At 56.8% G+C, this 20,914-nt stretch overlaps 1 protein-coding gene across 1 annotated transcript in view; it reads right to left on the bottom strand.

Annotated features, from left to right (window-relative positions):
* Positions 1-2,341: 2,341 nt before the first annotated feature.
* ZC3H7B (zinc finger CCCH-type containing 7B) overlaps positions 2,342-20,914 on the bottom strand; it is a 65,990-nt gene continuing 47,417 nt past the window's right edge. The window contains exons 12-23 of the mRNA XM_017870285.1: positions 20,349-20,448; positions 19,409-19,570; positions 16,786-16,991; positions 14,522-14,622; positions 13,400-13,581; positions 11,046-11,131; positions 6,882-7,015; positions 6,622-6,727; positions 6,422-6,530; positions 6,008-6,141; positions 5,654-5,817; positions 2,342-5,298 (exon numbers count right to left, since the gene is read on the bottom strand). Of these exons, the coding sequence (XP_017725774.1) occupies positions 5,043-5,298; positions 5,654-5,817; positions 6,008-6,141; positions 6,422-6,530; positions 6,622-6,727; positions 6,882-7,015; positions 11,046-11,131; positions 13,400-13,581; positions 14,522-14,622; positions 16,786-16,991; positions 19,409-19,570; positions 20,349-20,448 (1,740 nt within the window). The 3' untranslated portion in view covers positions 2,342-5,042. The remainder of the gene's footprint in view (positions 5,299-5,653; positions 5,818-6,007; positions 6,142-6,421; positions 6,531-6,621; positions 6,728-6,881; positions 7,016-11,045; positions 11,132-13,399; positions 13,582-14,521; positions 14,623-16,785; positions 16,992-19,408; positions 19,571-20,348; positions 20,449-20,914) is intronic.

Raw genomic sequence — 20,914 nt, 5'->3', positions numbered from 1 at the left:
TTTTTTTTTTAAGACAGAGTCTCACTCTGTCACTCAGGCTGGAGTGCAATGGCATGGTCTCAGCTCACTGCAACCTCTGCCTCCTGGGTTCAAGTGGTTCTCCCACCTCAGCCTCCCAAGTGTCTGGAACTACAGGCGTGCGCCACCACACCCAGCTAATTTCTGTATTTTTAGTAGAGACGGAGTTTCACCGTGTTGGCCAGGCTGGTCTCGAACTCCTGATCTCGTGATCCACCCACCTCGGCCTCCCAAAGTGCTGGGATTACAAGTGTGAGCCACCGCGCCTGGCCTCTGCTTGTCTTACTCTAATTGTTCCTTTATTTTATTTATTTTTTTGAGACACAATCTTGCTCTGTCTCTCAGGCTGGAGTACAGTGGTGTGATCATGACTCACTGCAGCCTCAACCTCCTGGGCTCAAGCCAACCTTCCACCTCAGCCTCCCAAGTAGCTAGGACCACAGGTGTGGACCACCATGCCCAACTAATTTTACATTTTGTTTTTTTTGGTAGAGATACGGTTTTACTGTTGCTCAGGCTGGTCTCAAGCTCCTGGCCTCAAGTGATCCTTCTGCCTTGATCTGCCAAGGCAGGATTACAGGAGTGAGTCGCTCAGGGAAGAACTTGATGCAGGCGCACGGTCTCTGCAGCCTAAACATGAGCCTGTAGTTTTCTTCCGGGAACTCTGCCTTGCCACGCCACTTTGGTTTTTCACAGTGCGTCCAGAGGTGCTGCGAATTCCAGAATGTCGGGGCTGAAGGGACGTTTGCCGATACCCAGTTCCCAGTGGTTCTCCATCTTTTTTCTGCCTCCTTCCTGAGAGTCTTTGGAACCTTCGCTGAAACTCTCTGGGCTATAAACGTGGACAGCGACCTTCCAGGGCTGCTGTGAGGGACGGACATACTGTCTGCACAGTACCAGCTACAAACAAGATGCTCAATAAAGCTGGCTGTTTTTGTTCCTCGCGCCATCATTTATCAAACATCTGAGCATCTACTGCATACCTGGCCCAGTGTCTTCAGGCAATTCTCTGGTCCCGAACCTCTGTCCTGGTCCACTCCATACTGCAGTTGAAAGCTGTCTGGGAAACCGGGCATGGTGGCTCATGCCTATAATCCCAGCACTTTGGGAGGCCAAGGTGATGGGTGGATCACTTGAGGTCAGGAGTTCAAGACCAGCCTGGCCAACATGATGAAACCCTGTCTCTACCAAAAATACAAAAATTAGCTGGGCATGGTGGTGGGCGCCTGTAGTCCCAACTACTCAAGAGGCTAGGTAGGAGAATCACTTTAACCCTGGAGGCGGAGGTTGCAGTGAGCCGAGGTCATGCCACTGCACTCCAGCCTGGGTGACAGAGTGAGACTCTGTCTCAAAAAAAAAAGGGGGGGGGGAAGAAAAGCTGGCTTGGGAGAGCTTGCTCTTGGACATGAGCAGTCCCTCCCTACGGGACCCCTGCTATCACCTGCAGCCACGCACAATCCAAAAGATTTGACGAAGTACCTCCCACCCCAGCAGACTGAGTCCCTGAGAATTCCAGATCTAATATATCAGCTCCTTTTTTTTATTTATTTTTGAGACGGAGTCTCGCTCTGTCACCCAGGCTGGAATACAGTGGTCCTATCTCAGCTCACTGCAACCTCTGCCTCCCAAATTCAAGCACTTCTCTGGCCTCAACCTCCCAAGTAGCTGGGATTACAGGCATGTGCCACCATGCCTGGCTAATTTTTGTATTTTTCAGTAGAGAGGGGTTTTCACCATGTTGGCCAGACTGGTCTCAAACTCCTGACCTTAGGTGATCCGCTCATGTCGGCCTCCCAAAGTGCTGGGATCACAGGCATGAGCCACCGTGCCGGACCCCCCCCCCCCCCCCCCAGCTCCTTTTAAAGATGAGGAAACTGGACCCATGTGACTTCAGTCTTCTTTGGGTTCACAGGAGCCAGGGTTGTAGTCGGGATCACACTCGGGATCATAGGCATGGCCCCCTCCAGAAAGGGCAGAGGTGGGCCCTGGAACACAGCTGGGCACACTGCAGCGTAAGTGTAGGGAAGTGTGGGCACCACCGGTAGCCCCACGTGGAAGGCTGAGAGCAGGCAAGCTGCGGATGAGCCAGGGAAGGGTGGCAAGTGGCAGCATGTCGTTGCCAGTGAGATGCTGCCGGAGCTGGGGTCAGCTGGCCTCCGTGTATACACAGGGACACAGACCTGCCCCTCACCCCTCGGAGTGCTTAGCATTCCTCAGAGTAGCTAGCACCGGCCAGGTCTGTCCCATGAGGACAGAGCAGCTAAGGCCCCTAGATATAAGTGCCAGGTGGGGAGGAACAGGAGCGACACCTCGGGGACAGAGGTCAAAGTGCACAAGTTTATTTTCTAGAACAAAGGCTAAAAGAAGCAAGTTTCTTTCATTTTATTTTAAGAAGGACAAAAATTGTTATTAAAACATCTACATTATTAAGATACTAGACCTTATGAATATTTAATATTAAAGTGTGGTATTCTTGAATTTTTAATACACAGGCATTTTAAAGGACCATTAAATTGATGGCTGCCCAGCTGAGAAATGCAGCATCCCTCCCCACCCACCCCACCCCCCATGCTTGCCATGCCATCTTGTCCCTGCCTGCTGGGGTGAACACAGGTCCCAGATTCAGCCCTCTGAGCCTCCCAGCCAGGGGCCCTAGAAGGCTCACAACAGCGATAGTTACCCTCATGATTAAAAGGGCCTTCTTGTCCCTCCTCCCCATCATACTCTGCCTCCCACCCTCTCTTCCTTACCCTGTGGGGGCTCCAGCTCTGGCCAGGCCAGGGAGCCCCAGATCCCAAGGGTCCCTGGACAGATCACAGGCTGAAGATGAAAACTCTGGACTTGAATCCTGTTCCTTTCAGTGGGGAGACAAATACAAATCACCTTCTTTCCCTGAGCACTCCCACTCTCTCCGCAATCGATGGGGCTGGTCTGGGACGCTAGCAGAGTTGGGCCTGGGGAGGGTGGCTCCCGCCCTTGGCTGCTTGAATCACCTCTGAGCCATGGCTCCAGTCCCTGTCACCTTGCAAATGGCCCGATGGCCCCTGAAACCCTCCTAATCACACAAGGATGGCTGCATTTTCTGGTCAAATTCTTTATCTTTAGCCCTCATAAAAGTGACTCCTTGGATACCACACACATATATAATATTATATAGAGCGATATATTTAATACCTGTGTATATATGCATCACGGGGGCGACATATATACACACTAGAAACAAGGCTGGTGACAACAGACTGCAACACCACGGATCAGGGAAAACAAGTATCATGGACATCACGGCCACACACGGCCACACACGGCCACAGCCCCCACCTTGGGTGTGGTCTCCGCTCCTCTACAGCCACACCACCAGCACCCAAACTCTAGTGCTGGCCTGCTGGGGGCAGGGGTTGGGGCAGGGAAGAGGAAAGAGTGCATGCCACGATTATCAGGAAAGGTTGGGCAGTGGCGGTGGGAGGAACAGCGTCCCCTTCAGCCCTGGGCAGCCCATTGCTGTGTCAGCGTGCGCTGGCAATCCTTGCTTGAGAAGAGTAGGGTGGTACCCTCTCTCCTTCTCACCCCCCTACAGCCTAATCCCTGGTTCCTTCCGGGGCTGCCCCACTCCTGTGCCAATGGTGTGGGGCATTCTGGAATGTCTGGGGAACCAGGGGAGGGTGAATCTGCCCATGGAGGGTGGGGTGGAGAGGAGGGGGGTGCACAAAGACATGTCAGACGAGAGGGACGAAGGAGGCCTTGGTGAGTGGGGGCAGGGGCTGCGGGTCTGCTGGAGTCCCAGACAGCTGGTAGGGCCAGGGATTAGGGAGGGGCTAGGACAGACGGTTATAAATGTATGTCTGGGTCTAGAGGAGAGGACATACTGGGTCCCCAAGAAAGAGGGGCCGTGTCCCATCCTGGAGTGGCCCATGGTGCCCGGGGTCAAGCCTCCCTTTTCTCCGTATCCCCCAGACCCTCACCCTTCCCACCTCCCACACAGATCCTGAGCTCATGGTGTCCTGCCCTCTGCCACCTTTCCCAGAGCGCATGTCGGGAGGCGACCTCTGCTGCTGCACCCAAAGAGACCATCCTTGGGAGGGGGCAGTCCCTTCATGGGGTGCTCACATGGCCAGCCCTCTGGGTCTCCCTTCCCCAGCCCCCAGGCAGCGCTGCCTGGGACCCCAGCTGCACACCGATTCAGAGACCGTCACATCCCTGCTGAGGGGACCATGGGCTCGGCCAATAATTGGCCCTGAGTCTTTTGAGCCCTGTTTTCATCCCAGCTCTGCCTTGTGCTGGGACCCTGGGCAGACCACTCCTCCTTTCTAGGCCTCAGTTTTCCTCTCTGCAAAATGGGGTCTGGGCTGGATCATCTCTGAAGGCTCTGAGGACCTACAGTCTATTTTCACTGGCCCACGAGGGAGTAGGGTTCAGGTGGTGGCGTCAGAGAAAGGCCGGGAACTCCTTAAGCTCCAAAGATCCTCCGGCCCAGCTCCTCCCAGCCTTCCTGAGGGGAAGCTGAGGCCCCAGAGGGTAAGTGACCAGTACAGTGTTCCCAGCTCCATCCTGGGGCTACATTTTAAAGCTAATGGGGCCTCCGCCCTCTGTTGTGTCCTGATTTGCCCCAGGGGAGGGGTGGGATGAGGACGGGCCAGGGCGAAGGACTCTCCTGCTGCAGATTCAAGTGGGGACCCCAGGCTCCCCAGCCCTGAGCTTTGGGCCCCCATTAGGAGCAGACATAAGTTAAAGCTGGAGGCTGAAGCTGGAGGGGTCAGCCAGGCCCCTCCCTCCTCAACCAGGAGAGCCATGGGGGTGGGGGAAGGGCTGCCCAGGTTTCAGCGGGCCTCCGGGGGCTGCAGCATGTGCGCCTGGGTACGCACACCGGGGTGGAGGTGGGGAGAAGATGGACGGGGCCTCAGGGGGCTGGGGGCTGCCTGATGAGGGCGGCCCCCCACCCCCGCTGACCTGCCCTGACCCTTCTATCAGGCCTTCTGGCCCCACCCCGCCCCTGACCCCAGGACTTCGCCCATGGCCAACACCTGGCCCTACTCCCCGGTGGTGGTGGCGGCGGCAGCAGCAGCAGGGGCTTCTGGGGTGGCACCGGCAGGGTCCCTATCCTCTTGCAGCAGGAAGTTGTATTTGCCAAAGTCGTCATCCCGTGGGCACAGGAGCATGTCCTTGCGAGCCTTGGCCAGCTTCTGCTTCAGCACCTCGCGCCGATCCAGCCACTCATTGAGCTCCTCCTGTCCATGGGCGCAGCGGCACTTGTCCCCATCGGGGCAGGCTTTGCCCTTCTGGAGCCTGTGGGTGGCAGGAGGCTCACTGCCCGAGCTCTGCGCCCTTCCCACCCCGGGCTGTCAATCTGAGGCCAGCCACTTGACCTCCCCCAAGACAAGCCTCTCCGTGGGCAGCTGGGTCCCAGCTCAGGGAAAACCTGGGTGTCTTGATCCCCTCTGGGATCTGCCCCACAGCTGCAAATTAGAGGTCTGGATAGGTCTGAGCCCAGCCTTCCCCACCACCCGCATGACTGCAGTCACAGCCAAGCCTCACCACCCTCTGCACACCACCCCCAGGCCAAGAGGAGCCGGAGCTGGCCACAGACTCCATCTCCTCGGGCCACCCCATGTTCCACCAGGCCCTGCTCTCCCAGGAGCACCTGTCGCAGAGCCGGAACTCTCCCATGGGAAAGCGGAAGGCCCAGCCGCTAGCGTCACTGTCGGACGTGAAGACCTTCTCCTTGTGCTTCTCAGACTGGATGTGCTGCTGCCACTGCTTCTTGCTGTTGCTGTTCTTGCCGCAGAGCCAGCAGTGGTAGCCCATCTGGGGGCACAGCCATCGTGGGTGCCTGCTCCCCCACACCTCTGCCCGGACCACCTCCCTCAAGAGGCTGAGCGCTGGCCAGCTGGGCCCTCCAGGCTGCCCCTCCCAGGTGAGGCTCAGACCACAGCCCCGAGCACAGCCCCGAGCACAGCCCTGACCACAGCCCCGAGCATGCAGGCAGGGGCATTACCATGATGTCTGCGTAGTCCGTGGGCATCTGGATCTGCTTCTCCCCTTCCCGAGAACTGATGGGGGTCCCTTCCCCAGGCTTCCCTGGGTTGTGTTTTTTCAGCCACATGTCATAGGTCTGCTGCATGTCCAGGACTGGGCAGGGACAGGGACAGGGCACCTGCTGAGGGCTTCTCCATCCGTTCTGCCCCATGGTCCCCACTTGCTTTGGGAGCCATGGGCATCCCAAGTCCTGCTGATGGGCTGCTCGGCTTCAGGGCCTGGCCTCAGAGAGGGCCCGGCCTGGGGTAGGCGGAGAAGGGCCCAGGCAGCAAAAGGGGGTGCAGCAGACACTCTTGGGCCCGCTGGTGAGTTGAGACTTTCAGCACTGAAGAGACTCCAGGGGAGGGCCCGCCCACCCCGTCTGCCCACTCACTCTTGTTCTCCTTCATGAAGGTCCACATGTCCCTCTCCTCCGGGCTGTGTGCGAAGGAGCAGTTCCCCACATATTGGCACTTGCGGCCGTTCTGTGCATGGATGCAGAGCTGCGGGGTGGGCATGGGGAGAGCCTCTGAGTCCCCCTGGAAAGCATCGCTGTCTCCTTGGGGCCCCCCAACCCCCCGTCCCAGCACTCACATCGTATTGCTGTGGGAAGTTGCGAATGGACGGCAGGGGCCTCACTGACACCCACTTCCTCTTGGCCTTGGACATCACCAGAAGGACCCGCCGCTCCTTGGTCCAGCTGCAGGACAGAGCAGGGTTGGGGAGAGGTCAGGGCACAGCCTGTGTGCTGTGTGACCTCTGTGGAGAGCCCTGGCCTCTCTCAGTTGGCCTCCACACCTGTGGTGGTCGGGTGGCCCCATCCCACCTGAGCCCCCACCTGGCATCCCACTCACCAGTGCCGGGCCTTGGCACTGCAGTACTTGAGGTCCTTGTCAGGCTCCACCACCTGCCCATTCCTCCAGCACTGGCCACATACGAACTTCATTTGCAGGTCAAAGGTGCTGGGCCCATGTGTCCTCGGGGCACCCTGTCGGGGGATGGGGGGGGTTTGGTGAAGCTGCAGGCACCAGGCCTGAGGCCCTGGGGTCTTCACACAGGTAGCCTCCGGGAGAGCCTTGGAATAAGCTGGTCTGCTCCGGGGTCTTCCTGGCAGGCAGTGACCTCCCAACTGCAGGCCCAAGGGCTTCTCAGGGGAGCCAGGCCTGAAACGGGGCTCCTCTTTCCACCCTCTGTGGCTGGTCCCTGCCTCGCCCAGCTCCCTGGGAGGCCTGCTCGGTGGAAGCTGCCATTTCCCAGGGCAAAGCTCTGTTCTGCCACACTCCCTGCCTTTGCACAGGCTGTTCTCGCTGCCCTTCCTCCATTCTTCATCCAGCCTGTTCTAGAAATTCCTTCAAAACTCAGCTCAAGTGCATCTCCTGTGGGAAGCCGGCCCTGGAGCCCTCCTAAGCTGCAGCTGTCCATTCCGTGGGCTCCCACAGTCTCTAAACTGCTCCTGTTGACCGACTCACCTGACTATTATGAGTGCCGAACCTGTAGAGTGGGGGGTCCGGGAGATGGGAAGCCACCCCGGTGGGGGTGGGGTGGTGGTGGCAGGAGTCAGCCTTGGGCGGTGGGACAGGCATCTGGGTGGCCCTGGTCTCTGGCCCTCCCTCCAGGGCAAGGCCTTGCTGGTCTCTAAGTCCTCACCTACCACGTTCCTTCTCTGCCCTATGTCCCAGACTTTGGCCTGCTCTTCTGCACCCCTGGGACAGGGTTGGGAGCCAGAGGTGGGAAAAGTGCTCGCTCTGCCTTGTCTCCTGCCACCTCGAACCCCCTCAGCTGGCTACACTGGCCAGCCTGCTGCTCTGGGAATGCACCAGCTGTCCCTCCTCCCTCATGTAACCTCGAGCCTCCCGGTCTTCCAGGATCCTCGGGTGCAGGGTCACCCCTTGCTCTTCCAGGCTGCTGGGCGTGATCCTCCTGCCACAGGAACTCCCCTGTAGGAGCTGTGGCCTACTCTCCTGTGTCTCCAGCACTGCCCTGCCCAGGGCCTGCCCTGGAGCAGGAAGGAGCTGTCTTCATTGCTGACTGACCCCTGGCCTGGCGTCGGACAGCTCGCGGGCTGCTCAGCCCCAGGATAACACACATACGACCCCGGTAATAAGGTGAGGTCATGCCTTTATGAGCGGGATGGCCTGCACTAGAGCAGGCAAGAAGTGGACCCATGTGGCTACTGATTTCTGGGTGTTCCCCTCGATTCTCACAAGAAGCGTGACAGGAAGGCATTATTACCATTTCCCAGGCAGGATAAAGGGGGCACCGAGGGTATGGTGGCTTAGCCACGGCACTAATGACAGCCACTGCAGTCCTGAGCTCCTCCCTCAAAGCCAGACCCTGTGCCCATGTTCATGACTGCATAGTCTCACCAGCTCTTGCCATAGCAAGTGGCAAGAGGGGTCTCACTATGTTGCCCAGGCTCCTCTCAAACTCCTGGCCTCAAGGGATCCTTCTGCCACAGCCTGCTGCGTAGCTGGGCTGCATGTGCACTACCACACCCAGCTAGTGTTCTCTCTTTGAAAGGTGCCATCAGCCCCTCACTGCTTCCCTGCCAGGCTCCTGGCCAGAAGGAAAAAGAAACAGATGGGGAGGGGAAAAGAGGAGTGCACGGGAGACTGATGGAGGGCAGCAGGGACCAGGAAGAGGGGAGAAAAAGAGAAGAGGACCAGGAACAATGAGGTCAGGGAGCAAGGGAATGCTCGAGGTGGTGGGCAGCCCTGCCAGCCAGCCTGGTCCAGGGACCCCCAGGCAGCCTGCCCTGCTCCCTGTCACACCCTGGTCAGCCTCCTGAGCGGTCCAGGGGCCCAGCCTTCTCCCAAGTTAATCAGCGGGTGGCCTCATGTGGATGAAAAGGTCAGTGCTTATGTGTGGATGGCATGGAGGCTTCATCTCATCTCACACTTACTGTCTCCTGGGCGCTGGGTCCAGCCCTCTGAGCCCCAGGGCCCTCCACTGTCATCTATGTTACAGTGATCCCACCACCTGGGGACGATGTGAGCACAGGGCAGCTTAGGTTGGCTCCTGTGAGCCTCACACCCACCCCAGGAGATGGGAGGGTCAGGGTGCTGATCCCCACCTGGGGGTGATGGACGGGAATGCTGAAGGTGGAGAGGGAAGAGAGCGAGCCCCAGACAGGATGTCAGAGAACCTGGGAATTGCCCCACTCAGTGTGCCCCTGGGCAAGTCACTAGCAATCTCTCAGCCTCAGCTTCCCCATCTGCAAATGCCACAATCCCATGGCTCCCATCTTCAGGACCATGGCGAAGATCAGGAGGGATGGGAGGGGATACCACAATCAGGGGTGTCGGTCTGAGCAGTGCTGGGATATTTACAAGGTCTCAGTGTATTTCTCCTGAAGACTTTTTTTTTTTTCTTTTTTTCCAGACGGAGTCTTGCTCTGTCACCCAGGTTAGAGTGCAGTGGCGTGATCTCGGCTCACTGCCAGCTCCACATCCTGGGTTCATGCCATTCTCTTGCCTCAGCCTCCAGAGTAGATGGGACTACAGGCACCCGCCACCACGCCCCGCTAATTTTTTGTACTTTTAGTAGAGATGGGGTTTCACCGTGTTAGCCAGGATGGTCTTGATCTCTTGACCTTGTGATCCGCCCGCCTCGGCCTCCCAAAGTGCTGGGATTATAGGTGTGAGCCACCGTGCCCGGTCTTTTTTTTTTTCGTTTTTTTTTGAGATCGCCCAGGCTGGAGGTCAATGGCACAATCTCAACTCACTGCAACCTCTGCCTCCTTGGTTCAAGCAATTCTCCTGCCTCAGCCTCCCGAGTAGCTGGGATTACAGGTGTGCACCAACACGCCCGGCTAATTTTTTGTATTTTTAGTACAAATGGGGTTTCACTATGTTGGACATGCTGGTCTCGAACTCCTGACCTCGTGATCCGCCTGCCTCAGCCTCCCAAAGGCTGGTGGGATTACAGGTGGGAGCCACTGCGCCTGGCCTCCGAAGACATTAATTAATTACAAACTATAGAAATGATTCCTGAAAATATAGTCTTACTTACAAAGAGGAAAGCTCTAATTTTACAATAGAGAAATGTTTACAATGGAGGCACCTTGAATCGAGTTACAAAAGTTTAATCAGATTGTCACCAGTGAAGGGACACACTGAGATGATGCATCCCCTGATGTGTGAGCTGAGAACACGACATCAGCTCTGTGGAATGAGGAAACTCACACGAGCCCAGAGGGATGGACCTTTTACAAAACATCTGGCTCTTCAAAAATGTCAATGTGACACAAGGCAAAGACTAAAGAACTGTTTCTTCATTAAGGGAGACGAAAAAGAGACACAACAAGGCTCATGCTTGTAATCATTGCACTTGGGGAGGCCGAGGTGGGAGGATCGCTTGAGCCCAGGAGTTTCAGATAAGCCTGGGCAAGATGGCAAGCCCCACATCCCCAGCCCCGTGGTCTTAGCAGACAATCTGGCCGGCGCGGGTGGCCTAATGCCCTGTAATCCCAGCACTTTGGGAGGCCGAGACGGGTGGATCACGATGGTCAGGAGATGAGACCAATCCTGGCTAACAACGGTGAACCCCGTCTCTTACTAAAAATTAGCAAAAACTAGCAGCCAGCGCACGGTGCAGACCTGTAGCCCCTAGCTACTCGGTGAGGCTGAGGCAGGAGAATGGCGTAAACCCCTGCGGGAGGCGGAGCTCTGCAGTGAGCTGAGATCTGGCCACTGCACTCAACCAGTCAGAAGAAACAACAGAGCGAGACTCCGCTCAACAAAAAAAAAAAACAGACAAACAGCGAAATCAGCCGGGTGTGGTGGTGCGAGCCTGTAACCCCAGCTACTCAGGAGGCCGTGGCAGGAGGATCACCTGAGACCAGGAGGTCGAGGCTGCAATGAGCCATGATCATATCACTGCACTCCAGGCTGGGTGACAGAGCAAGATCCTGTCTCAAAATAAAATAAAATGAGACAACAGCTGAATGTGGTACATTACCCTGGATTTGGGGACAATTCACGAAATCTGAATAATGGCATAGTATCAGAAGGCCTTACCATGCTGCTGCTGGCCTTCCCCGCGTGCGCCTCCATCTGCTGCCAGTACTTCTTAGACTCCTGAACGATGTCTTCATGAGTCATGCCTGGGGAGGGTGGGGGCAGACACAGGCATCTTTCAAGGTGCTCAGCAAGGAGGGAGAGGCAGGGGGTCCATGAGGTGCCAGGGCCCCCCGAGGCCCAGCTGGAGGAGCCCTATTCCCAGTTAGCCCAGTCACAGTAAGACATGGGGTGCAAAGGAATCACTGTCCATCTGCAAAATGGGAACGAAGACCTTCTCCAAGCCTCACTGGGAGTGAAATAATTAAATGCAGCCAAGAGTGGGAAAATGCAGAAGAAGGATATTGGCTCTGTACTGTGGTGGGGAGTCCCCTGCTCCCATGCCATGCCAGTGACCCTGTCTCCTGGGCCGGTGACTCAGCACTCTTCCCTGACCCCCATCTCCCTCGGTGGGGCTGCAAGCCTAGTGCCTGCTTGGCAGCCCCTGGCCTCCCTGGCACTTAGGGCTCCATGCCTGCCCAGCCTGGCTCACCAGCTTGCCATGGTACCTTGGCTTTTTACTGCCAGTCCCCAAAGGGCAAATACCCCAGCCTGGTGGCATGGACCCCCCAGTCTGTCTCCCCACCAGCCTCAGACGGTTGCCACTGAGCCCGACCTTGGAGATCCAGCTCACAACTCTTCCATGAAGCCTGCCCTCTTCTCAATGCTCTCCATCTTTCTCACATCTTTCCCACAACGGATGTGGCCTTCCACCTTGAGCTATGGCCCCTGCTCCACGACAGCCAATCATCATCGGTGTTTACTTGGGGCAAGACACTGCACTTGACATCCAGTTTCTTGCTGATGATCCGCAAGTATGTATCTACAGGCCAGACCTTTCCTGTGAACTTCAGACCCCCACATCCGCTGCCTCCAACATCTCCACGTGAAGTCCACCAGGCAGCTCAGACTTCCCACATCCCACATTGAACCTGAGCCGCTCCTCTTACAGCCTTCCCCCTTTTAGAACATGGTAGCCCCTTTCTTCTTGTTGCTCTGATCTCGGAGTCAACCTTGACACTCTCCTTTGTCTCATACTTCATATCTGGTCCATCAACAAATCTTGTTGGCTCCACCCTCAAAATACACCTAGAATCTAACTGCTTCTCCCACCTCCTGCATCACCACCCTGGCCTGAACCACCCTCCCCGATTTCCCAGCTTCTGCCCTTGCTCCTCAGTCTCCACCCAGCAGCCAGAGCGACTTTTGCAAAGTACTGATCAGATCATACAACTCCACCCACTTAAAACTCTCCTCTAGACACTGTAAATCATATTTAGAACAACCCCAATTGTTCCTGTTTAAGGCCTAGAGACTCCTACACGCTTTGGCCTCTCCAACCTCTCAAGCCTCATTCCGCCTCTACTGACTAAGCTGCTCCACCCCCACGGAAAATCCTTTCTGTGTGGAGCTTGCTCCTGCCTCAGAGCCTCAGTCTGGTCCCTCTTCCTGGAATGCACTCCCCGCCCTTCCCTGGTCAAAAGTTGCCTCCTCAGAGAGGCCTTCCCAGCCGTCTTAACTAAAACACTCCCATCCCTATGTCTGTCTCTGTCCCATTGCTCAGCTTTATCTTCCTCATAATGCTGAGACACACCTGAAATTCTACCACTGCATATCATCAACTCTAAGCAGATGCTGAGTACCATATTCTATACCCCTGCCCCACGAAATGCTGCTGATTAAATGATGACAGGCAGTGGGGTAAATGTGCATCCTAGAACAGATGGAATACAGGGTTTAGTCACCTGTTTCTAGATTGTCTGTCTGGCCTCCACTTATAAATGTAGGTTCTCTGAAACTGAGGGCCTCGACTAGACCATGGCTGAATGCCCTGACAAGAGAAGGTGCTCAGTAAATCCCTGGTGGGTGAGAGGGAGAACACCTTCCAGTCCCCGCAGCAGCTCTGCGAGGTAGAGATGGACTCCTCATTTCCCAGATGAGCACTGGAGGCTCAGTGAGGAGCAGGGACTTGCTGCCGACCACCCAGGGAGCAAGCAGAGGCATCGCTGCAGGAGCTCAGGTGACTCCCTCCCCTCTCTGTGCTCCCTGGACAGTGCCTGTGAGGGGAAAACCCCAGATCTCCGAGCCGGGAAGTGTCCTGAGAGCAGAGCTTCTCTCCTCTGTGGTGCCTGGGACCCATCAGCTCCTCCAGAGAGCCCACCCCGCAGCCACCTCCCCTGAACTCTCCCGAAGTCCCCTCCAGCAACCAGGGGGTCCTGGCCTGTCACCCCCCGTCAGTCCTGCGCTCCCTTCACCTGCACCGCCTGCCCCTCACCTGAGTCACCCGCCCTCCACCTGCACCGCCTGCCCCTCACCTGAGTACTGCTGCAGCAGCCAGACCTTGAGCTCAATGAAGCTGTGGGCGAAGTGGCAGCTGTCCTCCCGCAGGCAGCCGTAGCGCACCTCGTGGCGGCACACGTCGAACTGGAAGTGCTCCTGGAACTGGCGGATCTTGGAGTACTTGAGGGAGGTGGAGCGGACGATGTGCACCAGGCACCTGGCAGGCAGGTGGGAGGGGCACAATGCAGTCCGCAGCCCCTCTGACCTTCTCTCCTGGTAGGGCCACCTTCCCAGTGCCAGGCTGTCCCTGGGCACCCCCTGATCTATGTACCAAGTCCAGGCCATGGATGACACAGGAAGGCAGAAATGGGGCTCCTATGTTCAGGCATCCCTGGGCCTGGGTCCCAGCACTGCTTTACTTCTGTCCCTCCCCTCAGGATTCAAAGCTGGAGCTGCCAGCAAGCAGAGGACACCACCCTCAGGTTTCCAACTTGATTCTGCAGGGCTGGGCCTGCACCCTGAGGAACACTAACCAAGCATGTCCTCCGGGCCAGGAGTCCTAATTACCCTCACTGCAGCCTCAGAAGCCTAGAGCATCATCAACTTTACAGACGAGGAAACCCGGGCTTGGACGTAAGACAGGACTGGCCCAGGAATTGGACCCAGGTCTGTCTGACTGCAGGGCCTGGGCTCCATATGCGCACTGTGGCAGAACCAAGGGGAACAAGAGGAAGAAAGGGGTGGCGCCAGACCTGACCCAGGCCTCCTCTCACTGCCTGATGCTGATGTCATGACATTGGAGGGTGCTGGGCTAGAGTCAGAGACGGGGCCCCCTGCTCGCTGTCTGCTGAGTAAGCTGAGTAAGCTGAGTAAGCTACTTCCAAGCCTCAGCTTTTTCTTCTGTTCAACAGGGCCAGTAACTCCTCCCTCACAGGATTGCTGAGATAATTAACATACCCAAGGCAATGCTTGGAATATAGTAGATGTTCGATAAATGTGATTCGCATCCTTTCCAGGTGGAGGCTGGATTTGATTCCCAAATTCTGCCCCTTTCCTTGCACCCTAGGTCCACTCTTTCAGTTCAGTCTTTCCTCAGCCATCTGAGCGGACTCTCCAGTGGCCCCCAGGCCCCAGCCTGGGCTGAGGGTCCCACTCACTTGTTGTTGTAGAAGCTGTGCTTGGCAGCCAGGTTGGAGCAGACAGACGGAGAGTCCTTGGTGCCTTTGCTGATGATCCGGGGTTTACTGTCAAAGCAGATCTGCCCAGGGAGGGGAAGGGCTGGGACCTGGCATGGCCACCTGGGAAGGGGGTGAGCTGGGATCTCGCACAGCTACCTGGGGAAGGACAGCTGGGTCCCTGCAAGCCTGCCCTGGGTCAGAGGAGTGAGGAAGGGAATCCCAGGGGCTGTGGCCTTATCTCTCTGGTTCCAGCTCACAGGTGACCTGGGCCTTGGCTCCCTTCCTCGCCCTCCTCCCTCCCTCTGATCCCACCACTCCCAATGCCTGGGGCAGGGGGTTACTTCACGTCAAAAAAAAAGATAAAAAGGAATGACAGTGCTTTATAAACTATAGGCTGTCACCTGGCTATGAACTATGATTCCGAGGCCAATGCTCCCCGCAGGGGGTTGGCACAAGTCCCAACCTCAAGGAGTTGGGGGAAGGGCTGGTGGTGCCAGGGATGAGGGTTGGACTGAGCTGCAGCAAACCCTGCCAGCAACCCCGACCTGGAGCCCTTGCTCTGTGGACACAGACGTGCCACTGCCCCTGCCCTCAACATGCTACGACTGGGTGGGGAGGCAGGGGCCAAGTTCACTCCGGAGGCCAAGTGGGGTTTTCAGGGATAGCTTTGGGGAGGGAATTAATAGCAGCTCAGTGGGGCTGCTGGGATCACAGTGGAGCTGAGAGGTTCTAAGCCCAGAAACACAGGACAGTGCGCCAGCCAGCTACTGGCAGGAAGTGCAATGGCCACTGAAGCCAGCAGGGCCGAGGGAAGGCATGTGGGGGAGGCCTGAGATGTGGGGCCGTGGACACGGCACTTGGAATCGCTGAGCAGTGCCAAATACATCATACCCACAACAAGGGATGAAGGGGAAGCCCTGGACAGGCCCCCAAACTGCCTGTGTCCTGGGGGCCTGGCTGTGGGGACCACCAGCGGCAGCTGGTGCTGGGAGGTGGGCATGACTCCAGGGGCAGACTGCCCGGGTTTGAAGCTCAGTTCTGCACGGCACGGTCCATGTGGCTGAGGGCAGCTCCTCGCCACCCTGAATCTCAGCCTCAACATCTGTAAAATGGGGCTATCTGCCTGCCAGTACTGCTGTGACAATGGAAATGACCTCTTTTTTTTTCTTGAATAGGGTCTCACTCTGTCACCCAGGTTGGAGTGCAGTGGCTCGATCTTGGCTCACTGCAGCCTCTACCTCCTGGACTCAAGCAATCCTCCCATCTTAGCCTCCTGAGTAACTGGGACCAGAGGCGCATGCCACCAAGCCCAGATAATTTTTAACTTTTTTTTGAGATGGAGTCTCAAGTGCAGTTGCGTGATCTCGGCTCACTGCAACTTTTGCCTCCTAGGTTCAAGTGATTCTCCTGCCTCAGCCTCCCAACTAGCTGGGACTACAGGCATGCACCACAACGCCCAGCTAATTTTTGTATTTTTATAGAGACAGGGTTTCACCACGTTGGCCAGGCCAGTCTCAAACTCCTGACCTCAATTGATCTGCCCGCCTCAGCCTCCCAAAGTGCTGGGATTACCGGCATGCGCCGCTGCACCAGGCTGGGAATGAGAAACAGAAACAACCACATGCCAAGCCCGGCCGACCGGCTGTCAGGAAAGAGCAGGCGTTATGAATTATGATTTTCTTTTTTTTTTTTTTTTTTTTTTTTTTGTCTCGCTCTGTCGCCCAGGGCTGGAGTGCAGTGGGCCAGATCTCGCATCACTGCAAGCTCCGCCTCCCGGGTTCACACCATCTTCCGCCTCGCCTCCCGAGTAGCTGGGACTACAGGCGCCGCAGGAATCGGCCGGCTAGTTTTTGTTTTTTTTTTTGTATTTTTAGTAGAGACGGGGGTTCACCCTGTTAGCCAGGATGGTCTTGATCTCCTGACCTCGTGATCCGCCCGTCTCGGCCTCCCAAAGTGCTGGGATTACAGGCTTGAGCCACCGCGCCCGGCCAAGTTATGATTTTTCTTTCCAGCCTCGGTTTCTGCCTCTGCAAAATGAGGGGGCTGGATCAGATTTGGCCTCTAGCCAGATAGGATCCTAGGGCCCTGACTTACTGACCCTCCAGGACCTACTGGTTCTAAAGCCAGGCCTCCACAGTCCGCTGGTTCCAGGGCTGACCTCCTATGGTGGTCCGTGCCAGGGAGCATCCCCGGCCCTGTCTGTACCATGGCCTATGGGGTGGCAGTGGGTGGGCGGGCGGTACCTCGCAGAGGAAGGTGAAGATGCCCTGGTGCTCCTTCAGGAGCTTGGCGATGGTGAGGCTGCCACGCTTAACACCCCCCAGCGGGTCGAAGAGCAGGTCGCGGTTGAGGGTGCCCTTCCGCTCCTCGGTCCACACGTCGATCTCCTCCTGATGGTAGGCGAAGGTGCAGTTATCCCCGTACTTACAGTCCTGCTTGTTAATCATGTCTGCAAAGAGGCAACAGGACACACGTTCCGCCAGGCGGGGACAGAAGCCCGCAGCACCCTCGCCACCCTGCTGCGGCCTGCAGGGCTCTGGCCCCATGAGCCAGGCAGGGCTTGGCTCCACCCCAATACAGGTGAGCCAGGGGCTGCTGCACCCCCAGCCAGGACTTGGCAGAGCTGGAAAGTCCTTTCCAAATACCAGACCCCCTTCTGTACCCCAACACAGGTGAGGCAACGGCTGCTGCACCCCCTGCTGCCAGGACTTGGCAGAGCTGGAAAGTCCTTTCCAAACACCAGGCCCCGTTCTGCACTCCACACCTGCAGAGTACAGTGATCACTCCTACCCCACTCACCCCACAGGACTGCTTCTGAAGAAGCAGACAAGTCTCTAAATCAATATAAGGGATTTGGTTTTTGTTTTTTTTTTTGAGATGGAGTTTCGCTCTTGTTGCCCAGGCCGGACATGATCTCGTCTCACTGCAACCTCCGCCTCCCGGGTTCAGGTGATTCTCCTGCCTCAGCCTCCGAGTAGCTGGGATTACAGGCACCTACCACCATGCCTGGCTAATTTTGTATTTTTAATAGAGACAGAGTTTCTCCATGTTGGTCAGGCTGGTCTCAAACTCCTGACCTCAGGTGATCTGCCCATCTCAGCCTCCCAAAGTGCTGGGATTACAGGCGTGAGCCAGTGTGCCTGGCAAATACAAGGGATTTAAAAACAATTATTCACCAGGAAAATAACATGGCATGGTTAAGAGCATGTACTGTGGCGTCAGACAGAATTGGGCTAGGATTCCGCATTACTCCCCAAGCCTCAGCTGTCTTTGCTATGAATGGAGGAGAATGGGTTGTTGGAATCAAGTGAGATAATACATAAAGCTGGTGGGGGTGCTGGGCACAGTGGCTCATGCCTGTAATCCTAGGACTTTGGGAGGCTGAGGCAGGAGAATTGCTTGAGGCATGGAGTTCAAGACCAGCCTAGGCAACAAATTAAGACCCCATCTCTACAAAAAAATTAAAAATTAAAGAATAAGCTGGGTGTGATGGCATGTGCCTGTAGTCTCAGCTACTCAGGAGGTTGAGGTGAGAAGATGACTTAAGCCCAGGAGGTTGAAGCTGCAGTGAGGTATAACAGCTCCACTCACTCTAGCTGGGGCAACAGAGCAAGACCCTGTCTCATAAAGCAAAAACAAAACACAACAAAATTTCTGGGGGCTGGGCCATCTGGAGAGAGGAAAGGTGGCTCAGAACCTGGAGATCTGCCATTTCCTGGGGGTGGGACCTGTTTCCTTTCTCCTCCTCCCACTGTAAGTCTGCCTAGTCTCATCTCTCTGCCAGGCTCTTGGCGTACAAGGACAACAGGCCACAGGCCTGGAGGAGCGGGGCAGATCCCCGGGTGGAGTGGGGGTGATTACAAGGGGAAGCACCGCAGAGAACGGCTTCCCAAGATTCAGGCGGTGCTTGAAGGAAGAGCAGAGGACGACCAGGCTCAAAGGGCACCGCGTGTGTGACGGAATCAGGGAGGGTCAGTGCGTTTGGGGAGTGGTTGGAGCAGGGGGTGAGGGGGTGGATGCGGGCACGTGCAGGCCTTGTCGCAGAATTTGGACTTCATCCCACTGGCAACGGGCAGTGGCTGATGGAGGCTTCGACCCAAGAGTGACATGTCCTTAGACCAGCCCAGCTGCTGGGAGGACAAGGAGCAAGTTTAGGAGGCCTGGGCAGGCCACAGCTAGGGGCCAGGTCGGGGGAGAGGCAGAGCCGTGGGTGCACTCTCAAAGCCTCCGTTTCCTCTTCCATGGCTGTGAGGCTGCAAGCTGATGGAATGAAAGGGCTGCACTGGGAAGAGCTTAACGATTCGTGGCTATTTACACATTGCCGTACAGCGGGACCAAGGTGCTTGGCTGGGACCAGAAAGAAGCAAGTCAGGGACATGACGGATGTCCATTAAATACCAACCAGGCTGATGTGAGCCAGAAATGAGGACAGTGACAACAGAAAAGCGACAGAGAGCTCAGGTGGATGGAGCCCTTACCATGCGCCAGTCCTAAATGCTTCCTGTGGCTGCTGGGCACACCGCCCCGCGGCCCCTCAGGGCCCTACAGTGGTAAGAGAAGCCAGCTCCCTGTGAGTCATGCAGGCCCCTGACACTCCAGAGCACGGGCCAGTGAGGGGCTCGGGTCCGGCCAAATGTCCCAAATGTGCCCTGCCTGCCTCTGGAAGCTGCTCAGGGCAAGAGACGCTCATTGTGATGCAGAATTCCTCCCGCATGGGTCCCAGGAGCCTAGGCCCCAGCGTTCTCCTCCCATGCGGCTGTGAGGCCCACCCCTGTTCTGTCTACCGGTGATGGGGAGCAGAGAGGCGGCTGGGGGTGGAGGGGCTGAGCCCCAGCTGTGCTACCTGCCCCGCTGCAGCCCACCCACCTTTGCACAGGTAGTAGGAGCCCACGAAACTGGTCTTGGTGGGCCGGGGCCGGATCCGCTTCCAGGTCTGGTCCTCCGAGCTCCGGAGCCGGCCGAGCAGGATGTCCCGCTTGCACTTGTGCTCAAGGCCCTCACGGTAGGTGTAGTCGCCAGCCCGGGGGCCTATGGGCAGGGTGGACACACGTGGTAATTCCGGAAGCAGAATTGAAGGGTGATGGCTGGCAAGCCCATGCGATGGGTAGGTATTGGCCCCCTCCTTATATACCTACCTCCCCTCTGAGGGCCTCCCACCAGCTCCCACCACACCCTTCCTGGCTACTTGCTCCCTGGAGACTGGGGGGCCGTGCTGGGGTAAAGCCCTCCAAGGAGCCCATTCTTGACACACACTCCATTTTTTTTGAGACAGAGTCTCACTCAGTTACCCAGGCTGGAGTGCAGTAGTGTGATCTCAGCTCACTGCAACCTCCACCTTCCAGGTTTGAGCAATTCTGCCTTAGCCTCCCGAGTAGCTGGGACTATAGGCAAGCACCATCAAGCCTGGCTACTTTTTGCATTTTCAGTAGAGACAGGGTTTTGCCATGGTGGCCAGGCTGATCTCAAACTCCTGACCTCAAGTGATCCGCCTGCCTCAGCCTCACAAAGTGCTGGGATTACAGATGTGAGCCACCATGCCCAGCCTACCCATCCCCTTTCTACCACCGCCCTCACTCTCTAGCGAGTCTGACCATGTTAGTGTTTTCTAGCAAGAACTGTGAAGACGGTGCCTGGCAGGGACAGACCCCAAACTCCTGCCCCTTTCCTTTTTTTGCCCCAGAGGGGCTTCTGTTTTCTGGCATTTATCTCCAACTGAGACACTGGGATACTTTTGATCTGGGATCTCATGTTCCTGAGATTCCCAGTTCTCTGGGCAGAGGCGTGGAGTCTGCAGGTGAAATGTTACCTGTCTTGGGGTAGCAGAGCTGGCAGGCCTGCTTGAACTCGTGGGTGGCAGCCAAGGGGTTCTTGATGAGCAAGGCAGTGTTGGGCATGCAGGGCTCTGGCTGTGACAGGAGGAAGGAGGCCATTGTGGGCACTGGATGATGGCTGAGGCCACTGGGGCCAGCCTGGGCACCAGAAGGGGGGAGTGCTCTATGACCTCCCCCCCACCCAAGAGCAAAACCACCACCCAGGACCCCTCCTCTTGCTCCACCCTCCCAGCCAGGGGAGCGCTTGGTAATGTGGTCCAAGAGTCTAGAATATCAGGACTGTCTTGGGAAGCCCCCAGGCTAGTGGGTAACCTGGGTCTTGGCTCTGAGCCTTTCTTTGAAGGCAAGCTGAATGTGAAAGCATAGAAATGGGAGGGGCCGTGACTGCAGCCTGTGCTCATGCCCTCCACCAATCCCCCAAGTCATCAGCAGATGGGGAGGAAGGCAAGACTCAGAGAGGTTAGGGAACTTCACCAGGACCACACAGCTAGTGTAGGTCAGAGTGCAGCATCCTCATCAAATGCCCTTTTTTTTTTTTTTT

Source organism: Rhinopithecus bieti, unplaced genomic scaffold (assembly GCF_001698545.2).
Source record: "Rhinopithecus bieti isolate Rb0 unplaced genomic scaffold, ASM169854v2 scaffold_4967, whole genome shotgun sequence".
Classification (NCBI taxonomy): Eukaryota; Metazoa; Chordata; class Mammalia; order Primates; family Cercopithecidae; genus Rhinopithecus; species Rhinopithecus bieti.
This window is presented reverse-complemented; position numbering and strand designations above follow the sequence as displayed.